This window comes from Sus scrofa, chromosome 15 (genome assembly GCF_000003025.6).
Source record: "Sus scrofa isolate TJ Tabasco breed Duroc chromosome 15, Sscrofa11.1, whole genome shotgun sequence".
In the NCBI taxonomy this organism is placed as follows: domain Eukaryota; kingdom Metazoa; phylum Chordata; class Mammalia; order Artiodactyla; family Suidae; genus Sus; species Sus scrofa.
Genome location: NC_010457.5, coordinates 8,236,665 through 8,260,206, shown reverse-complemented (window position 1 = coordinate 8,260,206; position 23,542 = coordinate 8,236,665). Strand labels below are relative to the sequence as shown.

The 23,542-nt window shown below is 39.5% G+C and overlaps 1 protein-coding gene across 6 annotated transcripts in view; it reads left to right on the top strand.

Annotated features, from left to right (window-relative positions):
- The window catches only part of ARHGAP15 (Rho GTPase activating protein 15), a 619,196-nt gene that overhangs the window by 551,588 nt on the left and 44,066 nt on the right, over positions 1 to 23,542 (top strand). For all 6 annotated transcript variants that reach the window (XM_021076338.1, XM_021076339.1, XM_021076335.1 and 3 more), the window contains one exon: positions 8,275 to 8,380. In XM_021076338.1, the coding sequence (XP_020931997.1) occupies positions 8,275 to 8,380 (106 nt within the window). The remainder of the gene's footprint in view (positions 1 to 8,274; positions 8,381 to 23,542) is intronic.

The following is a 23,542-nucleotide window of genomic DNA, read 5'->3' as shown; positions in this document are numbered from 1 at the left end:
AATAACTGGTTTATGGTTAAGAAGATGTCACATGACTTGAAAGGATAAGCCTATTTCAAAAAAAAAGAAAAAAGCTTGTAAAACCAGATATGTACAAATAAATATAGTTTAAAGAAAATTCTCACAGGAGAACTAAATAAACTAGTGAGCTTTTTTTTCCCAGCACACACTATTTCCTGAGGATGAATTAGTATCATTTGTAAGTTACAGAAATGTACTTGGCCACCATGACACTTCCAAAATTTCTTTGAAAACAAGAAATTTGAAGGAGGATAATATGATCATGCTTTTCCTGTGAAGATTGCTGTCATTGCCTTACTCTTTGATTCAAAGAGAAGCATTTCTGCAAAACTGAGGAAATTTTTTTGAGATAGTCTCAGGTTGATGAACTTTAGAAAATGTTATCATCCTAAAATTGATTACGCAAAAGCAATATTACACGTTATTAAAAGTTACTTAAAGGAGTTCCCATCCTGGCTCAGTGGAAACGAATCTTACTAGTACCCATGAGGATGCAGGTTCAATCCCTGGCCTTGCTTAGTGGGTTAAGGATCTAGCATTGCCAGGAGCTGTGGTGTAGACTAAAGATCTGGCATTGCTGTGGCTGTGGCATAGGCCAGCGACTACAGCTCCAATTTGACCCCTAGCCTGGGAAACTCCATATGCCACAGATGCAGTCCTAAAAGATCAAAAAAAAAAAAAAAAAAAAGTCACTTAGAGCCAAAAACTTAAATACTTTTCCAAATTTGCCCTCAGGCTAAGGTCAACACACCAGAATTCCCTAGAATAACACAGATAAAGTTAAATGAAAAAGAAAAGGTGATATTAATACTTTCTTGAATGTACTTAGGGATGTACAAAGAAATTAGTAATGATTCAAAGGCCTTCCAAAATTGATTAAATAAAATTTTACATTTGTGATTTCATATTAATTTCATTTCTCAATTATTTTGAGTTTCTTGGTACAGCGAAATAACATCTCAGAAGCATTTGAGTTTAATCATCTCAGAGGATCCCTTCAGTCAGACGATAGAACCTTCATCACTACATATATTTTGATGTATCTTAAATTTAAACATCTCTTGGTCCATATTTTGCCCCTCTGAATTGTAAACTGACAGTAGACAGGGATCAACTTTGTATTTGCTGCATGTTGCGCAAGATCTTAATAAATATTTTCTTCAACCACATATACATATATATGTTTAATACTCTAAAGTCATTTCAAAACACAAAAAAATAAAAAAATCATTTCACAAATAGATATTTTTTCTTTTTAATAATGTTTAATTGTTTATAGCCAAAGACTAAGAGTAGAGGTGAAAAGAAATAGAAGTTGCACTTAAGAAGATTAGGTTTGTTCCTTACAGTATGCTCTGGATGGCCAGGTTCCTCCTGCACAGTGGACTCTGGAAATGATGCTAAACTGGCCAAGATGTTGAAGCGTTCCTCACAGTTTGAGGAATCCATGGAATTATGGCAAATGATTGGCCAGAGAATGTTTGTTACTGACATTTACTAGCTATGGGGAGTTATTTCTACTTTTAAAATTCTTCCTAAAAGGAGAGACTTGTTTAAAATCAGGCAAAACATTAATATCTCCTGGAATGAGAAACCATGAATACAGCAGAAACCTGGTGTCCCAAGGAAAGGGATTAGGTCTAATTCTCAGGTGATCTCCACTAGAGAAAGAGGTCTTACCTGTGTCAACTAGATACAGTTCCTTCTGCATCTTTCCTGCCCTGTAAGTTACATACCTCTGTTCTCAAGTTAAACTGTTTCCACATAGATTATCAACACCTAAGCTCAAACTTACCAGGCAACTACAGGCATTAAGAATGTCTTCCTTTGGAAGTTCCTGTTGTGGCTCAGTGAGTGACAAACCCTACCAGTATCCATGAGGATGTGACTTTGATCCCTGGGTTAAGGATCCTGCATTGCTGTGGCAGTGGTATAGGCTGGAAGCTGAGGCTCCAATTTGACCCCTAGCTTAGGAACTTCCATATGCCTCAAGTGCAGCCCTTAAAAAAAAAAAAAAAAAAAAAAAAAAAAAGTCTTCCTTTTCACTAAACACAAAAAAAATGGCTCTTCAGTGTAGAGTGGGGCAAGGGCAACAAAATCTTGAAATATTACAAATTGTCAACCACAGGTTAGCCTAAAATCCTTTTTTATAATACAGTGGCAACTTCTATATATAATATACTGTATCAACTTAGGAATTAGAACCAATCACTCTTAGAAAATGGACAGCATTCAAAGTATTTACAAAGCCATCAGACACTATGGATTGTTACAAAGGAAAGGGTGCTAAAGAATAAAAATTATGGCTTCATATGATTTGGGAAACAGCCTTGAACTATGAGCAATCATGTATCAGGGCAGATACAAAGCATAATTCAAAAGAAAGATTTTAACGGAAAGGGTACTTACATTAACAAACATTTACAGTATGTGCATTTATGGACACTGAAACAAATAATTCTACAAACAATCTACGAGATATGTGTATGAGTTTTGTGTGTGTTGTGTGTGTGTGTGTGTGTGTGTGTGTGTGTGTGTGTGTGTGTGTGTAAGGAACTGGAAGCAACAAGAGTTCAAGCAACTTGCCCCTACAAATACTGCAGAGCAAGACTTCTAACCTAGTTCTTTAAAGCTCCTTCAAAATATACCATGTCTCTTAATTTTTAACAGGACTTTAAAGTATGTGCCTATTTGTATCCATTTGTAAATCTTGAATTTGCTCCCCTCCCCTCAGTGCTTCTCCCTTAGTTAAGTAAGTTTTGTAAAGAAACTTATCAAGGGGTTATTGTCATGCCCTGGATGAGTCCTTAAAACTCAACTCAGATTTTATAACTAAAAGGCATGTTCTCAAAGAATTGCATCTACTTGGAGGGTACACTAAAAAATAAAATAAAATGTTCTCTGAAGATAATCCTTCCTTTTATAAGCTAGGACAGTCTCTAACAAAATTCTGAAATGATGAGATTCGAAGAATAGAAAGAATACAAAGAATAGAAAGTGAATACTTTCTTCCAAATATAGCCCGGCCGTATACGTGACTACCATTTTTTTTCATACAGGATGCAGTATACATTCCAGAATAACTTTCAGAGAAGCAGAACAGCTGTGATACTGCTGACTTCCTTAAAACAAAGGGGTACAGTTGTCCTTTAAGAACTACAGATAAATAGAATAAATAGTGCTACCGATAGGTTGGTTGCTGGGAGAATCTGGTCTTTTCTTCCTCCAGTTGAACCTACATAACCAAGCAGAATTAATTTTGAAATATGATTTAACATGTGACTATAAATAAGTTAAGAATAATAAATGCATAGATGATAAGGCCGGAAAAGTGTCCAGGGGTCATCAGGTCCAGGGTTCTGCACTGCATAGAACTCTTTCCATCATTGTATTCCTTTATCTTATCTCTGCCAAAAAAAAAAAAAAGCATTCAGTTGTAAATGTCCTTGTTTTAGTAGCAACATTTCATGCAGATAAATGCAAATGTAACTATCATAAACCATATTTTTAAAAACATGTCCTCAAAACCATTAATCAGGGGAAAACTATAAAGCCACATCCTTATCATAACAGTAAAGGCTATTTCACATCATGTAGGAGCTGTTGCTTCTCTAAGTAGCCTGGAGTTGTTTTTGAAGAAGTTCATTTACAAGAGAGTTTGGTGTAGTTGGAAAATATGGGGCCAGGTGGGTGAGAAATAGGCATTAGTAAAAGAAAAAAAATTTATTTTCCTGAGGATTATATTATGTATATTTTTACATATACCTTTTTGCCATGATTGGGTGACAAAAATGAAGTAACTGCAGTGTGAGTTCACAGCTCAGAGATTGGAGAGTCTACTGGGATATAGGTGGGGACTGAACAGGAGAAAACATAAAGAACATAGAGTAGATACATAGAGTAGATAAAAAAAAAAAGTCATGAGGGAATGAAAGTAGGAGCAAATGTGAGTGAAAAAAGAAAGAATCATGGAATTTATTATTACTGGCAAGATTACTACTGGCAAGTAGGAACAAATGTGAGTGAAAAAAAGAAAGAATCATGGAATTTATTATTACTGGCAAGATTTAGAACACAACTTACCTAAGGGTTCTCTAGTTCTCCACATAGAAAAGTTCACTCCCCCTTAGTCATAATGTAAAAAAGTCAAAGATATCTCAAAGTCTTCTCAAAACTCTCAATACTTCACAATAATGAGAAACCATATGCTGAGGGAGAAATATTAATAGAAAATGCTGTCTTTCAGATGCTCACTGAATCAATTGAAGACAGTTGACACATCTTTAGTAAGCTGTGTCTGAATCTTAGCTCATTAACCACTCCTGTATTATGTATGCCAATTCCACCTCCTAATATGACACATCAATAAACCAGATCTGAAAAGGTGTCATTTCGATTTTAATGTATCCAATTGTATTTTTAGATGTTCCTTCGCTTAGAAATGTTTGTTATTTCCTGATTTTACAAGCTATGGAAGGGTGGGTGTGGTATTGATTTGAAGGGGAAACCAATGCTTTCCTATAACCTTTTCAAAGATTTTGTTCTGATTACATTGTAAGAACAATAAATTGCTCCTTCTTGATAATATTTCAGCCCTCTTGAAGCCATTGTCCAGTTCCCCCTCCACTATTTAAGTGCAAATTAGCCACAAATATACATGTACTACCATCCATTGTCCAGTTCCTTGAGGATATGTGAAAGCAGAGAAAGTGAGAAAAAATATTTCTGTAAAATATTCTTCAGGTAGGATGTTTCTTATAAGCAGATATGGGAACCACCTTGTACTTTTATAAGAATTCTTATGTGGACCTGGACAGCTCACCAGTCAGATCATCTCTGCCCACCACAAAGTATTTAGTGTGGGGGGAAATGTCAGGCTCTGTAACAAGTGTATTGTCACCAACTGGCACCAATGCAGTTCAAGCGTTAGCAATTAGATTTTGAATACTTATGGCAACCAGGTAGTATTCTTACTGCTGAAAATCAAAGGTAAACCATACCCAGCATGGGGCTCCAAAAAAGGTAGGGAGGAAGGAGTGGTGAATGTTTATAGAGTGCTTACTTTTTACTGGTCATTGTGCTGGGTACATTACATACTATCTTATTTAATCCATAAAACTAGCCTTTTAGGTATTATTCAAAGAAAATAAGAAACTTGTCCAAGACCACACAGCTAATAAAAAGCTGTTACAGAACACAAACCAATGAGGTCTGTCTACTCCAATCCCTGTTCATGTCTTTCCTTTTGCACCAATTCTTTCTTTATTCATTTAACCCTCTATATGCCAGCATAAGAGCCACCTCAGTTTATGGGGTTTAATGGAAGAAGTTGACAGGCATTCAAGTCATTAAAATACCATGTGGAATGTTATATAAATAGGATGCCCTCAGTGCAATGGAACATAGAAGAGGGACTCTGTCTAAGTTCATAATTCGTTTACCTGGTGGTTAAACAGACTTGGTAGTTTTAATTCCTGCCTAGGCACCATGGCAGTGCTCTTGCAAATCCAGCTATTTCCAATTAAGCAACCCCAACCTTTCTTAAACCCACCCTGACTGGGTCATATGTGTCCTAAAACTGAAATCTACTGGATGTAGCAATTTAGGCCACTCTCCACATATTGTCTGTCATGCTTAGTTTATGGCTGCTACTCCCATAGTCCTCAGCGTTAACTGATCTCTTTTTTGGCGACTCTGACATTGACCTGATCATTACTATGGCCAGAGACTTCAGTGAAAGAGAAAGGTCTACTCTCCTTCCCTTCCTCTCCCTTCCCCACCTCTCCCAAAGTCATCTTAATTGCTTGAACCATGTAGTTCAGCAGATCCTGAGGTAAATTAAACTACTGGCATCATGCCAAACTATCGGAAAATATCCATTTCATAGATATATGAACGTGGGTATATGCACATGTACATGTATATGATCATCAGCATGTGGTATTAGCTTTAGATGGCTTGATACAAGGTACCAAGTATCCCCAAGAGCTCTATCTTGAACGTTTTGTACCCATTTTACCATTCATCTTTATTGACTTGTTTTACTTCTTTTCCTGACTTTCTGGTATCCCAGAGGCTCTAACTGGTCCTGTGAAGAATCACACTGTCTTATCATCATTAAGCTACAAGGAGGCTTTCTAGCCTTTTGGCAGAAAGATTATATCTGCTCTCTGCTATGCTGTTGCAACTGGTTTCTCTGTTTTTCTCTCTCTCATTCTCCCTCCTTTGTCTCTTTCATTTGCAGTTGTCTAATCCGTATTACGTTGGAAGTCTTCTAAGAACAACTACAATTTTGAAAGTTCTGACTATGGGAGGCATTATTTATAGGCCTTTGTGATTTTAGGAGGAAGAAGAAAAGCTTCTAAGCAGAGTTCCACTAGGAAGAATGCCCCTACCCTACTTTAGCCAAATACTATCTTCTGCAGGATATTTTCCTATAACTCCTTAAAAATTTTTCTTTTGCAGTAGTGTATTTTTTAAAAGCCTGCCAGTTTCTAAACTAACTCTTTCTTATCCCACTACACAAAGTTTATATACCTATTAACAGGTGATTATAAATTGGGCTTTTGGAAGGACATTGGTTAGGAAGTTTGGGTGGTTCAGTATCAGAGCCCACCTTCAATGGCTTTGGAACACAAGGGCTTATTCTCTTATGTTAAAGAAACTCAGAGACCAACAGTACAGGGCTGGTCTGACTGCTCCACAGATTCAGGGGAATTCTTTCTACTGTGTGTTCCACTCTGCATGGCCTCAGTTCTCAATGTCATCTTGTGGTACAACCATGCCACCTAAATTCTGAGGAGCAGAAAGATCCAAAGGCTAAAACGACGAATCAGCCCTCTGCACACAGCCTCCCCAGAAGTTCCACATGACACTTTGAAATGTCATTGGCCGAAATTGGCCATGTGGTCATTTCACCTGCCAAGGAGGCTGAGAAATAATCTCTTATAGCTGCATATGGCCATCCCCTCAACAACAGGATTGTCTCACTACAGAAGAAGAGAATGGATATTGGGTGGGTTGTGCCTTACATAGTATTCTTTTATCTGCTATCTTTTCTAGCAATGGAATCATCAGGAGCTCTGTGCTAAAAGTTAGAGGTAAAGTATGGAAAGGAAAGGTGCCCGAGTCAATGTATATAAAGAGTTTAAGAAATAAAGAAGTAATTCTGGACCCTGGTTAAAACTATAGTAAGATGAAGTCTCTAGTGTACTAAATAACTTAGTTCTTATTATACCATCCATGCCTAGAAAGACAAAATGAAGGAAAGCAATCTATGTAGTATATAGTTTTGAATAACTTCCTATTTTTTTAATCTACATGACTAAGTATTACGCTTTCTTTTTTTGCACTTTTTTCTTTAACAGCAAAATCAAAATGTATTAGGGAGAAAAAAATATCATAGAACTAATAAAAAAATTCTTTACTCCTCCACAAGATCAAGCAAAAATAGAATATTGGTAATTGAATCAGAATGTACATCTTTGTGTGTTTGTTTGCTATTGTTGCTGTAACAAATTATCACCAACTCAGTGGCTTCAAACAATGAAAATACATTATTATCTTATGTTTCTGGAGGCCAGAAGTCTGAAGTCAGTTTCACTGGGAAAAAAGCATGGTGCTATTAGGAGGTTCCTTCTGGAGGTTCTCGTTCCTTGGCTTTTCTGGTTTTCAGAGGCTGTCTTTACTCCTTGACCCCTGGCCCTTTATCATGTAGCCATTTCTCTTTCTGCTTCCATTGTCCTGTCACCTCATCCTTCCAAATCTGATCTTCCTGCTTCCCTCTTAACTACTTTGTGATTATACTGGGCCACCAAATAATCCAGAAAATCTCCCCAACTAAGAATCTCTAATTTAATCACATCAGCCAAGCCGCTTTCTCCATGGAAGATGACATATTTGCAGGTTCCAGAGATCAGGACATGGACGTCTTGGGAAGGCCATTATTTATCCCATCACAGCTGGTAAAATAATACAGCATTTATAAAAACTTGACTCAACACCCGATCTTAATAAGAAAATTGTGTCAGAGGAACACTGTTGCTGATTTCATATTACCATGATTTAATTCAGAGTCAAAATAAAGAAACTGATACTGATTTAGAGTGTACCCATTCCCTTTGGCTGCTGATTAGGACGTTATATTGCTAAGTCTTAGTACGAAATTCTCCTAAGAAAATTCCCTCACCTAAGAATTCCCACCTAAGCAAGCTCATTCTTTTCTAACTTTCTTTTATCATTTTTTTTTTTCAGAAAAGCAAGACAATAACACAAGAATTGAAACCGTAAAGTCTCTTGTACAAAAACTCCCTCCACCAAATCGTGACACCATGAAAGTCCTCTTTAGACACCTAACAAAGTAAGTTATAAAAGTTTCTGGTTGTGCTGTCACATTCTCACTTCCTAAATGAGCAATATTTAATTTCAAATCTCAAATTCAAGAGTTTCTGAATGCATCTATCTCAGATTTCCCACTCTAAATGATTACGTCTCCCTGCAGAATCTGGGAGATGTACCAGAGGTAGGATGGAGAACCTACAAAAGGAATTTTCAGAACGGTTTCTTTTTCCTGGCTTTTCAACAAATAGATGTTCACTGATTGACTGTCAGAACTGTCACCAGGAGTTCCTTATGTGGCACAGTGGTTAACGAATCCGACTAGGAACCATGAGGTTGCGGGTTCGGTCCCTGCCCTTGCTCAGTGGGTTAACGATCCGGCGTTGCCGTGAGCTGTGGTGTAGGTTGCAGATGCGGCTCAGATCCCGCGTTGCTGTGGCTCTGGCATAGGCTGGTGGCTACGGCTCTGATTAGACCCCTAGCCTGGGAATCTCCATATGCCACGGAAGCAGCCCAAGAAATAGCAAAAAAAAAAAAAAAGACAAAAAAAAAGAAATGTCACCAGAGCCCTGGTATGGGCTGGGTTTGCTTTGTTATTTAGTATAATGGCAAGAGTTAGAAATGATTCAGATATGAGTTCAAAACCTAGCCTTACCATGTACCAAGAGGAATAACTGCAAATAAATTACTTAAACTCTCTGATTTCCAGTTCCTTCATCTGTATAACATTGATCCAAGTGATAAGGTGCTATCCTTCTAAATAGCTAAGAGAAGAGAATTTCTGGCAGAAAAAAAGCAAGCGTAAAGACCCAGAGGCCACACAGAGCTTGATGTATTTGAAAAGCAGAAAGCAGGCCAGGCTAGCTAGAGCCTAATTGTCTAGGAGCATAGTCATAGAATTGATGTCATCAATGTTGACCATTGAAAGATCACATAGGTTCTTGTGGTCCACAGTGAGAGAGTTGAATTCCACTCTAAATATAATGAAGAACCCTAAAGAATTCTAAATTGAGAGATATAAAATATCACCCTGGCTGCAAGCGGAGAATCATTTGCAAAAGTGAAAGCATGGAGACCTATCCAGAGGGGCCCATGGTAGTCCAGGCAAGAAGAAATGGTGGCTTCAGTGGAGGCCTTAAGGAGACATTCTGATGATGAATAAGGTTAGATCTGCTGATGATTGGGATGCAGTGGAGAAGGGAAAGGAGAAGTCAAGTGTGTCTTCTAGGGTTTGGAATTAGGCTAGTAGAGAAATGGAAGTGCTTCATAGATGGGTAAAACTGGAGATGCTGAAAAGGAATTGCAGACTGGAGAGCTCCATTTTGGACATGTCAAGTTTGAAATGACTGTTCTTCATTTGCGTGTGTTAACACCTTCTTCCAGTAATATAGAATGCCATACAAGTGCTGAGGCTTTAGCTTTCACCATATACCTTTGGTAATGTTGAAGACTGATAAAATTTCGTGTAGATTGGGCAGTTTTGCTTTTGTGAGATTAAATCTCTTTAATCACCCAACCCTTGGGTTGAGTCATTTCCACAGATAATTCCACTAATCCAAAACAAGACTTTTAATTGTAAATGTAATACATGGAATTGCACACACCCAAAATTTAAGCAACTGTGGTGCACATAAGTGAAATTAGCCTGTCTTCTTTGTACCTACCCTTCCAGACCTGTTCCTAAGCATGTGCAAACATACCTGTGTATAGCTGTTTATTTCATTAGAGTATATTATACTTCCATATGTTGTTCTTCAACTATTTTGCAACTCATGGACAGCTTTCCATTTCATTAAAGAGATATCTGATTCTTTGTAATGATGACATAGTATTCCATGGTATGGATACTTCAGAATTCACTTCACCACTCACTGTGTTAGGGAACATGTTTCAACTGAAATCATCATATTAGCCTCTTATTTATTTCATTCCCACAGGGGAAACTGTGTCAAAGATCAGAACATCCCTTATTATTAGAATGCCCCTTTTTGTCACTTCCATATACTGGCTTCAGTGGGAAACCTGGTGTGGTTAAGCAAAAGGATCTTGGGCTTTAAAGAAATAGAGAGAGATCTAGAGTCAAACTCTTGTTCTATTCCTTATATTCCCTTTATGATCTCAAGCACATAAAATCAGATTAAATAATATCAACCATGTCTTGTGGTTATGAGAATTAAATGAGATAATGCATATAAAGAGCCTGGCACAAGGTAAGCATTCCTCAGATGTTAATTCTTATCCCTTAGGATCCAGACACACCATGAAAGGGGTTTCAAATTACAGGTAAATACTGGAGTGCTTATCTCAGTAACTTTAACTGGACAAAGTCATAAAACAAGTGGAAAAGTATACTCTTTGATGCTAGGCAATACCTGGTCTCAGAAATCTTGACAAATATCCATTACTCAGTCTCAATTATTCCTTTTTTTTTTCCAACTGAAAGAAAAGCCATAAAATGAAGAAACTGAGAATCAGCTAAATCCTTGAAAAACACACACACACAGATGAGAATCTATCCAATTAAAAACCTTCAAAGGATAAGAATCCTCCAGGTTCATGCCCCACAGTCCTAGTACTAACAATTAGCACCTGATCATGCTTCTTATATCTAAATTAATTTCCAAATTTTGTTAAAACTTTCATTCAGTTCAGGAGAGATAGAAATAGATGTTTTTAACTAAGATTTAAGATTGTATTATATCACCTTCATAGCATTCACATGATAAGATTTTTCCTTGTAGATGGAGAGAAAAATGCCATTGGCTAGCCACCCACCTTTCTTGAGTGACCATATTCTACCCTGCAGTGATTTATAAACTGGGTTTAATTATGCACAAGTGTGTGCACATGATTATATCTTGTTAAGCATTTCTAGCTAAGTTTTTGATAAACAGCCAATCGTGGCATGTCATCAAAGCCTGAGAAGACTAAATAAGAAGATTGTTTAATGAGAATTTAAATATATTCATGTTTGAAAGAATCATTAGAATGTTTTCCTTAGTCTTGATGCATTTGGTAGTTCTTCAGAAAATCTACCATCAACACTTGTATGTAATGTTTATTCCAAATTGTGGCAAATATATATATTTTGAAGTTTGTTTAGTAAGGGTCAGAGAGTGTAATGAAGTGCCAAAAATTCTACTTGCCCTACATTGTACTCTATAGCCAATAGAAGTGCATTTTTACAAAGCTATGAGTTAAACATTCCCTTGAAACCAGAGCAACTACCAACTGAGAAAGTTTAAATAAGCACGGTTGGACTAGAAGGTGGATGTAAGTGTTGTTCACAAAGGCCAGAATTTTTAAAGAGCTGTGATTACATTAAGCCTAGGATTACACAATAGCTGCACAGGCTGAATAGTCTGAGTTCAGAGTCCTCATTCTTAATCAAACTCAAGATGAAGTGTGTGCTTCTCAGGCATTCCTGTCGTGGCTCAGCTGTAATGAACCCAGCTAGGATCCATGAGGATGTAGGTTCAATTCCTGGCCTCGCTCAGTGAGTTAAGGATCAGGCGTTGCCATGAGCTGTGGTGTAGGTCTCAGACGCTGCTTAGATCCCATGTTGCTGTGGCTGTGGTATAGGCCAGCAGTTGCAGCTCCAATTCAACCCTTAGCCTGGGAACTTTCATACGCCATGGGTGCGGCCCTAAAAGAAAAGGAAAAAAAAAAAAAAAAAAGGATGAAGCGTATGCTTCCGCTGTGATAGATTGAGACCAGGAATTCAGAACACACTGCCATCTCAAAATGCCATCAACCAGAAATCTTTATTAATAAGCACTTTCACCAATTGACGTGACAGTGATAAGTACTGGAAGGTCCTGTGATACCCTCTAAATCATTACATCGATGTTCCTATCACACGAAAGTGTTCCTACCTCTGTAAAATATGTCAAATGCATGTTCCTTCAGCCTGCTTCTTTGGAAAGCAAGCAGGCAAAGTGAAGATAAAGTTAATGGAAAGGAGGAGCTAGAAAGCCAAGGTAGTAGTTGGAAGTTGAGAGCCAGGCAGAGGAGGTGTGTAAGAAATCGAGAAGCACTGAGACTTTTCCTATCAGACATTTGCATGATATGCTCCGAGTTCAGCAAAGAGTCATCTGACAATAGAGTGTAGGGTGAATGATAATAGAAGGGGAAAAAAATCCAGAAGGCCATCCCAGAATTATATTTGGATGAAGTGATGAACATCAAATGAAAAGCAATGGCCCAAATCCTGAGACTTTTCAAAGGAGAATTCCACACATTTTTTATCTCTCTCATTTCTTATATTCCTTAGCCTCTCACATCCCTTAGCCACAGGCATAAGTCTGAAGTTTCATTGCTCAGTAACTGTAGAAATAGTTCTTCTGGGGAGTTCCTGTTGTGACTCAGTGCTAACAAACCTGACTAGAATCCATGAGGGGTACAAGTTCGATCCCTGGCCTCACTCAGTGGGATAAGGATCAGGCATTGTCTTGAGCTGTGGTGTAGGTCTCAGATCCCAAGTTGCTGTGACTGTGATGTAGGCCAGCAGCTGCAGCTCTGATTTGACCCCTAGCTGGAACTTACAAATGCTTCAGGAGTGGCACTAAAGAGGAAAAAAAAAGTTCCTCTGATAGCAATAAAAAAAAAAAGGAAAAGGGGTGCACTATTTAAAAGGGTACACTTTTTTCTCTATTTTCAAATGCAGACAGGAGGAAGAGGAAGATGAGGGTATAGAAGACCAGTGAAATAGAATGAACCCTGTTTTTTCAGGTGGGAATTGAATCGAGCTCTCTAGATCTACTGGTTGAATGTACCACCCAGCATGTTGGGGAGCCATTTATGTAATACAGCTCAAAAATGAAAACCTTGTAAATCTTCACACCTTTTCGAGCCAATAATCTTAATTGCTAGAATCCCATCCTAAGTAATGGCAAGGGATGCGGGCCGTTTAAGCAGATAAAATCTTACCGTTTGCACTGGTGGAAACTTGGAAACAATTTAAGCATTCAGTGATAGAGGAAGGTTATATAGACCATGGTACATTGTATCAGCTTAATAAAATGTAATTCATAGCTAATTGTTTTTTAATTAGGGAAATGCTTAGTATTAAGTTAAAGTCAGCAGTACAGTATTTTATATACTCAGAGTTATGAACATGTGGGAAAGCTGTGCATCTGGAAAGACTGTAAAGCTTTTTGCTAAGATGTTAATACTTCTTTCTTAGAGTTGTTAAATTATGGGAGTTCCCATCCTGGCGCAGTGGTTAACGAATCCGACTAGGAACCATGAGGTTGAGGGTTCGGTCCCTGCCCTTGCTCAGTGGGTTAACGATCCGGCGTTGCCTTGAGCTGTGGTGTAGGTTGCAGACGCGGCTCGGATCCCGCGTTGCTGTGGCTCTGGCGTAGGCCGGTGGCTACGGCTCCGATTCAACCCCTAGCCTGGGAACCTCCATATGCTGCGGGAGCGGCCCAAGAAATGGCCACAGCAACAACAACAACAAGACAAAAAAAAAGAAAAAAAAAAAAAGAGTTGTTAAATTATGAAAGGTTTTTTTTTTTTTCTTCGTGTATTTCTTTTTCTCTTCCAACAATGGTATAAAGAGAGACATCGAGGTTAAGAGAAGAGGTAAAGAGTTACAGGTAAACAGGTTTTGGAGTTAGGTAGAATTAATTGTGAACCTTAGCCCTGCCTCTTACTGGACATGTATCTTTGAGCCGACTTAACTCTGAACTTCCTTTTCTCATCTGCAAAATAGGGATCATAATAGAAACCATTTCTGTGGTGAGCAGTAAAGAATAATCCTTTTAAAGAGTCTTGCAGAGTATCTAACAGAGTAGGTTCTGGATAAACATTATACATCAATATGTATTATTTTTGTAGGGCAAAATATAAAATAATTTCTAATGAAATAAATATAGGAAGAATTGCAAAGGCTGGGTTGCCAAATTTCCTAGCTTCCAGAAAATTCTTTATCTCACCACAGAGTGTTTTTCCAAAACCCAGGTTTCTACACTGGCCTGACTCAGCCAGTTTCTCCTAGTCCCAGAGGGGCTGTTTTCACATGTTCCACAAACCTCGTGACACCACCATGCTGTGCCCCGCCCTGCATGACTTCCCTGGCCCAAGTCTATACTGTCACCAACTCTCCATCGAGCTGATCTAAATCTTGCCCATATTCTCAAACCGACTATGTTCACCTTCAAAGTGGTAGCTTACTGATAAGCAAGTCTAGTCCAAATGACTTTTAGGCAGGCCTGAGGACATTGGAGATGACGTAGGTTCTCTTGTGGTTTTTGTCCAGAACTTCTCACTACAGTAGTTTCCTGGGGACAGACAGTTGTCCTGCCTTGTTGTCTAACTCATATCAGAATGATGCTTAAAGCGAGAATTTCCTACCAGCCAGAATAGCCCACCGGCAACATGGAAGCCCAGTAAGTGAGATAATTCGGAGCTGGTAGGGCCTTAGCCTATGCCTCAAATCCCCAGTGTAAACACTCCTAGAATATTATCAACTATATATATCCACCTAGAACTGACGCTGACCTTTTCAAGTTCTAGAATTTGAATTCCTGTTGCCATTACTACCAGTAAAGCATCCTAGCTATTGCTGAAGTCTTTTCTCACATTTTTATTTCCAAGATAAAAGTAATACATGAAGAGTTGCAGAAAATTTAGAAAATAAACACAAAAGTATTTTTTACAGAGCTAAATTGAACTCCTTACCCAGATTTACTCATTACCCAGATTTTTCCAAAACGTGGCGTGCATTTTGGAAGCCAAAACAATGTCAATTGTGTGATGGTAGAGCAGGGGCTGGGAACATAAAAGAACATTCAGTTCCCACATAGGTATTCATTGTCCAGAGAAAGTCTAAATGCCTTAGAAATGGGTGGCTTTTAGAGGTGACATAAAATAATACCATGCATAGATTTTCAAAAAGAGCTTAGAAGACTATATTAACTGCAGATTTTAGATGCAAGCAAACATTCTTATAGGAGACTTGCACTTTGTAAAATAGGCTGAAAGGAGAGCATTGACTCAAGAAAATCGTCCAGCTGTTCATAGAATTCCAAGGTGAAAAAATGATATGGCTGAATAGACAAATCTCATGGAAGCATGCCAGTTGAATGCCTCCTTGAAAGGCGAAACTGTTGAGCTGTGGCTATTTTGTAAGAGTAAACCGATATTTAAAGCTTCTCTGTGGTCTTCATGGATGTTAAGTAAAATATTCTACAAAAGCATGTCTGAAGCAACTCAAATGGTGATGACCTAGAAACATAAGGGTTGTAGACAGAAACAATGGTGAGGAAATAATTTGTCCACCCTGTCTTCGAAATGGCACTGTGGGTATTTCTGATATTTGGGGAGCAGTAAGGGGGAGCAGGATGAGAGATGGCCAGAGATGGGCTTGAAAACCCCTGAGCCTTCACCGTTCTCTCTGGTCATCAAGAGCAGTGGCTGGTGAAGCTCTGCCTGCCAGCAGGCCTCTAAAAACTCAGCTCTGGTGTGCTTTGGAGCCGGCTGTGTTTTTCTGCGCTGCCTTCTGGCACTCCACCCTTTCTCTGTACACTTTGGTCTCTCACCCAACCGCAATACCTGATAGCCAACCACTTGCAAGCCATGGGTATTTTTACTGGAAAGTAGGAACCTGTGCAAATTGTTATTTTCCTTTTTTCTCTCTTTTTTATTTTTCCCTTTTTTTTTTTTTTTTCCTGAGAAGCAGGGGCTGCAAGTTGTTTGAAATAAGCCAGAAGCCTAATAGCTCCTTTGCTTGTGTATTTGAAATGGCACCCTAATCACTTTGAAGAGCTAATGTACTTCCTATGGGCCTGAAATTTCTCAACTGGACTCCCGTGGCAGGATTTGGCCTGGTAGTTAAGAAAATTAATTACTCTGATCGTGAGGATGAAGCAATAGTTCCCAACTCCCTGTAGTAATCATTAAAATGTCATCTACTTAGGAGACATCTTGGCACAGGATTTATAAGGTTTGTGAGCTGGGGACTAAGGTTCAGTGATCCTTCCAGTGGTGGATCCTTGTTCTAGAGGAAGGCTTTGGGAGATAAGGTTTTTAAGATGGGAGTGAAATTACTTTAGATCTTTTGATTTAACATTTGAATGTTAACATTAACCACTGAATAATAGAAAACAAAACAAAATTTAAAATGGCTACTGCCCATTTATCACTGTCTTCTCTAGTGTTAGCGGTGGGCCATCTCAGAGGGTATTTCTCCCCTAAGAGGTAAATTTTTTGTAGCTACCCCACCCTTCTCCACCAGGAATCTTGGACTTTTACCTAATGGAAAGAACCAGGGATTTGGAATCAGAAGACTCAGGCTCAGTTCCCAACCTCAGCTGTTAGAAACAGGAGGACATTAAGCAAATCTTTAATGCCTACAACCCTCCCTTTTGCTTATGTGTGAAAAGTAGGTCAAATAAATTCACACTTGTGAAAATGTTTGTTAACTGTGAAATCCTTTCCACCCATCCCTTCAGGAAGTCTTAAATGAGTGCTTACTGTAGTCCAGACATTGAACTAGATCAGAGGTTGGACACTACGGCGATGGGCCACACCCATCCTGCTGCCTATTTTATCAATGAATTTTTACTGGAAAACACACATACACCCTTATGTGTTTATGTGCTGCCAATGGCTGCTTTCATGCTGCAGTGGCAAGAGTTCAATAGTTGTAACAAGTTGCAAAGGCCAAAAATATTTACTATCCAGCCCTTTACAGAAAAAGTTTACCGACCTTTTAACTAGACACTAGAAGCATAAAGAGGACTCCTTCCCTCACTTATCCTATAGTTTCCCAGGATAGATTATCAAGTTATCAATCGTAATAAATATAGTGCAAGATCACAAGACACCGGGAGAGCCCCAAGCAGGAACTTAAGTTTAGCCTAGAAAAACCAAAGTATGCTTCCCAGAGGGGCAGACACAGGCTGTCCTTAAGGATGTCAGTTTGGCAGACAACAAGCCAGCCAGAGCAGAGAGAGACTACACAAAGACGCAGGAAGAAAGAGAACTACAATGTGGTAAAGACATGGTGAATCCTCTGTAATGATGAATTAGGAAACATAAAAGAAGTGGCAGAACATAAGCCCAGAATGTAGTAAACTAGAGCTAAATTGTGATGAACATCATATGCTTTGCTAAGGAGTTTGAAATTCATTCTGTCGACATCAGGTAAATCACTGCAGGGTCTGAAGCAGGCAGATGAGGTGATGTTACTTGTATGTATAAAGATCACAGTCTTTTTAAGTGTGAAGGATAGCTTGTATGAAGGCAACACCAGTTACGAGGCTGGTATAATGGTCTAAGCCCTAGATGTCACAGTTAGGGATGGGTGGGGGGGGTAGGGGGGATGGATACAAGAAGCATGGAGGGAGTTAGAGTCAACCAGACATGTTCACTCTTGCAAGAAGTTAAGATGAAGGAAGATTCCAGGATGGCACCCAGGTTTTGAACTAGCCGAATGACATGCTTAACTGAAACAGAGCAAAGAAAATTGGAGACATGGAAGAAGTTGAAATTTTTTGGACATGATGTGACTTGGTCATTGTTTATATTCCATTTGAGGATAAGGAAATATATGTTGGGAATACAGGACAGTGAATTTGGATCTACATATGAATTTGGGCATCATCAGTTTAAAGATGGCAATGCGGTAAGGTCACAAATAAACCCAAGGGAAGGTGTGAACCTAGACAAGAGTTTAGACAGTCTCCTGGGGGGTGTCCACACTGACAAAGTGGCCAGAGGAAGAGCTACTAAGAAGGGGATCTGCCTAGCGATGGAAAGAAAACTTGATGAGAGCAATGGTATTATATTTTGTGGTAAAAATGATGGCTTCCACAAAAGGAACCTAGAAAATTTTCATGATAACGGGATCTAGGGCAGAATTTCTAGTGATAATGGTCCACTGTTCTCCCATTCATACCTTGGCTTTTGAAAAATCACAGGAGTAAGTATATACTAATCCAGCAGAAAAAAAATTGTCCTATAGGATAGTCAGGAAACATTGGTAAAGATGGATATCACGGCCTGGTCCCTTCTGACATGAGCACAGGAAGGCAAGGGCTCCAGGAAGGCAAGGAATTATATCATTTTGATTCTTGCTGTATTCCCAGAGCCTACTATGGTGTCCCACACAATAGAGGTCTCAAAATGATTTTTGCTGAACAAAATGGAACCACATGACCTCGTTGAAGAGATGATAACCTAATAGCAACTGATGGTTCCAATTAAGATCATCTTTTGGAGTTCCTGTCGTAGTGCAGCGGAAATGAATCCAACTAGGAACCATGAGGTTGCAGATTCAATCCCTGGCCTCGCTCAGTGGGTTGAAGATCTGGTGTTTCAGTGAGCTATGGTGTAGGTTGCAGATGCAGCTTGGATCCTGCGTTGCCGTGGCTGTGGTGTAGGCAAGCAGCTGTAGCTCTGATTCAGCCCCTAGCCTGGGAACCTCCGAGTGCCACATGAGCGGCCCTAAAAAGCAAAAAAAAAAAAAAATCAACTTCTTAAGCCTGGAATCTTAGAAACCTGATATGTTTCAGACTAGGACTAGGGAATATCCTGTTTTGAGGGTAATGTTAAGTATAATTATTTTTCTCAAGTTTATCTCTCACCTGATTTTAACTTTTCATCATGATGAAGAGTAGAGCAGCTCGAGTTGTTACTGGGGCAATTATTAACACTAAGACTGCATGCTAGGAAGCTCAGAGTATAATGATGAGTGGGTGTTAAACCAAGCTGACCTCTCTGAGTACATCTTGGTCAGAGAATCTGTGACCACCCACCAGTGTTGGAGCCTCTTAGGTCAATTGCCACAGTCCAGAATAGGATTGCCAGTTCCTCTGATTCTTGATTACCTTGGATTTGTAACAGATCTTGGAATTTCAAAACTTAGCTTTATATCTTCTGTCAGTACTCTCACTACTAAATTAAAGAATCTCTATCACTCCTGTTCCTATCATATCGACCCACCTCCCTGTCCATCTTTTGTTCCAGATCCGATATTGACTTCTTACTATTGAATCAGGTGAAGAAAAAGAAAAAAACCTGCTTTAAAAAGCTTGATCTGTGTTATTAAGTATATAAAGAAATTTAGTTCCACTGTTTTATAAAGAAGCGACGTAGCAAACTTCAAAGAGGAAGGGGGAAAAAAAATCAACCAGACCTCAAGTCACCTGATTTCCAGTTCACTAGACCACACTCTGCTCCTGTGCCAACACCAATACTCCATTGTTTCCAGGGAAGGAAGAGAGAGAAAGACAAGCCAGCCATGACAGAGGCAAGGCTCATCACTAGACTGAACACCAGCTAGAACCCTGGCCTTTAAATAAAACTACATAATTAGTAATTAGTAAATAAAGGGTTTTCTTGGTGTCTGTCCTTGCATCTCTGTGTGTGTGTGTGTGTGGTGTGTGTGTGTGTGTGTCCCTCTAGCATATTACTTTCTACCTAAAAAGTTTTTTTTTAGGGGTCCTTTTTAAAAATAAGTTCCATGAAACCACATTTATTAATATTTCTGTGTGTGTGTGTGTACTCATGAACATGCACAAGTAGAAAGAGCACTTTTTTAAAAAAAAGGCACTGATAGTCTGTCTTTTACCACCTTCCTTCTCCTCCTTAAATGGAAAGCACTGAACCCAGATTCCCAACCACGGAAGATATTCTTCCAGAAGCAGCATCTGGCTTCCTGGCAAGCCCTTCAGGCGAGTTGTTTGGGGAGCTTTGCAGTTGTCTCCTGGTCTGTCACGTGTATCAGATACTGTGGCCTCTCTGGCTGGCATGTCCAGGCAGCTGCCAACTCCTTTCCGTTCACCTTTAATTCTGAGAGCGAGTTCCCTCATTTTCATTTCTTACTGGACTTCTTTTTCTCCCCACTGCCCCTAAGAATTCCAGGATGAGACTAATTTCTCTTTGCTGTCTGCCTGTCAACTCCCTCTCCAGGCCTCTGTCTTTTGAACCCACATGGAACCCTCAGCCATTTAGTCCTCCGTGAAAATAGGTTACTTTTAATGATATTTCTTAGCTACTCCTTGTCAGAGTAGTTCCTTGTAAACTGTGGAGTTGTTCCCTGAAAAGAAAAACAAAACATTCCATCAGAGTAATTTATTCTGGTCTGTACACAAGATATGAAAGTATTCTTGGTATTTGCGTGTTATTTAGTTAAATCAGGTTGGCTCCCCACATCCTTGTCACACTGTGAACAAAAGAGCATCAGAGGCTTTCAGGAGGTGGTGACACAGCAGCATTTACAAATAGCTCCAGTGTCAGGACACTGAAATTTTTAAAGTAGCCTTATTTTTTTTCTTTTACCTGTTAATGTATATATATATTTCCTGGTGAAGGATTCTGGGGGCCTTTTAGGGATAATTGTTAAGAACACGGAGTCCGATGGTAGCCCACGCACCAGGAAGCCATGACAAGGTGCTGACAAGTCCAGCAGCAGCACCCAGAAAGCAGGGGAGAAGGCAGAAATTAGAGCTGCAGGATGACATCCAGGAATAGTTAACTCAGGGTAGCTGCACATTTCCGTGTTGCTAGAGGTTTCCTCAAGCAGGACGAAGTGTATATGAGATTTCACATCCCAAGACCGCATTGTCTGGGCTGAGAAAAGACTGGGCTTTAGTAGTAGACAGAAGGATATCTCAGCCATAAGTCATAATTGGTGTGTGTCAGGTGGCTGACTCTACCCACACTTGACTTTGAAGAGGCATACAGCTAAAACCGTGGGTTTACCTGGAATGAGAGCCTCTGGGGGGTGAGGAGAGACACTTAGGGGCTGCTTGGATCAAAACACTGGGAAAATCTTTGAAATCACCCACAAAACAGAATTCAGATTTAAGATTAGGATTATTTGAGTCTGTTTTTCTTTCTGCCTCAATGACATTTTCTAGTCCTTAATTTTTCCTTCCTCGGGTTAATTTCTTAATGGGAACAAAGGAAGCTGAAGATACATTTGGAACTCAGAAGCTTTATACTAAACATTGCCCTCATATAGAGATGACTTTTTCTCACTTCTAGTAATTTTTTCTCTTCTCTGTCATACATTCTTTTGAACCAGGCTCTTTTTGCTGGCAATTTCTCCTGTCTTTTTTCTGCCTTTTCTTCCAGTACCATCATCATCCTCAAAGTCTTTCTCCCACCCTGACTCTGAGAACTCTCCTCACTTTCAAAGCATGCCATATACATCATTCGTCTCCCTGTTGTTTCTTAGCAGAAATACAAATCAAGTGCCTATCATGTGATAAACACCAAGCTAGAAATAAAGATGATTTTACCAGGAAAATGATCCATTCCTAGGATTTGGGAACTTTATTCAGCTCTGTTATCAATCTCTCTGCCCTTATCTGGGAGTGGTCACATCCTTCAGTCTTACTTTCACTTCCAGCATTCTGGCTCTAGCCCTTCATCTCCTCACAATGTTAACATGTTCATAATTTAACACAAGTTATGTTCGTTTTATAATTAAAGTCATGGACGTAGCTGGGAAAGCACTCAGACTATACTGCATGAAAAATATGGATCTTCTTCTAGAGCATACTGTATGCATCAGTGTGAATCCTAAATGAGCATAATCCCAGACTGTGGTACTTTGCTAGGGCTGCCATAACAAAACCCCACAGACCAGGTGGCTTGAACAACAAAAATTTATTTCCTGACAACTTTGGATGCTGGAAGTCTGAGACCAAGGCTGTCAGCAGGTTTACCTTCCACTGAGGCCTCTCTCCTTGCCTTGCAGGTGGCTGCCTTCTCCTTGTGTCCTTACATGGCCTTTCCTCTGTGTGTGCACATCCCTGGTGTCTCTCTGTCCCAAGTTCTTCTTCTTGTAAAGACATCGCTCATATTGGATAAGGGTTCATCCCAAGGCTCATTTTAACTTAATCACCAAAGGCCCTATCTCCAGATGTAGTCACATTATGATTCGCCAACCAGCCTCAGCCTCTCTGTTACCGGCATTCAGTTAGTCCATCCATGTGATTCAAGAAGCCACTGCTCTTCTTTTTTCCCCACTGTCAAAGAGACAAGTTGATCACTTTGGGGCAGGGCCACAGCTAGGAGTAGGCAAGACATGGGTGCTGGTACCTGGATGCTAAAAGCACTTTTTTTTCCTGCTCTACACGAACTGTCAGTCTACGTATACTTCTTAGTATTTTTCCCTTTATCAGTGCATTTGCACACACATTCATTTCATTCATTCATTCAGCTCCCATAGTGTTTGCAATCTATAAAAATAAAAGAAATTCCCCTGCTCTACAGGAATTTTTATCGAATTAATTTGTGTCTCTCTGCTTGGACATCAAAACAGAGTAAATGTCCTCGGAAGGGGAAAAGACATGCAAAGTGTAATACTTTACCTAAATCTTATCTTTCTTCCATTTGAACAGTTTTCAAGCCATCATTTTACAAATCCAGAAAAAATCCACCCTCAAACCCATCTCTCCTCCAGTTATAGACACAACTCTGTCCTCCTGGCTTCTGGTCACCCACCTTTTTCCTCTTCTCTTTCGTTTCCAGCTGCCACTCCCGAGCCACAAGTGCTTCCTTGTACTGGCTTTGAGTCATCAGAAAGGGATTCCATTTGCTCTCCCAGAGCCACATTTCCCGTTTAGGGTCAGACGTCTCCTACAGAGACAGTGAGGTATTTTGTGGGTGGTTTACACATCCTGCTATATTTTTTCTAACTAGTGGGAAAGAAGATATAAAATGCGTGCCTCATTCTCTTTGACCCCACTCTCTGTTCGTATCACACTGAAAGTAACCAACTCCTAGATTGCTGAGATTTTAAAGTAATTTCTACTTCCCTGGCAATCATAGGCATTTACCCTTCATCTTGGCAGAGGAAGACCTATTTTATCTACCCCTTAACCCTATTCTTACTGTTGTCTGCCTGAGTTTCCCCTTCAACAACTGTAATAGTCTAGGTAAGCCTGGAAGCAGGTGAGAAAGTAAAGAAAGGTTCACTATTGCATTCTAGTAATTTCTGATCCCAAAGCACTTTTAGCCAAGAAATGGAAATATAAAAGAAAACAGGAGTGAAGGTGTGAGTGGGATTGTGGGCTGTGGAGATAGCGGGGGCTGGAAGGGGTAGCCAGAGAGAGACGTTTTGCTTATCACGAATGCAGTCACCTGAAAAACACCAGCTAATTAGCAGTCTGTAGCCACACAACACAGCAGTTTAGTACAAGAAGTGAACAATACTTTGCCTAAT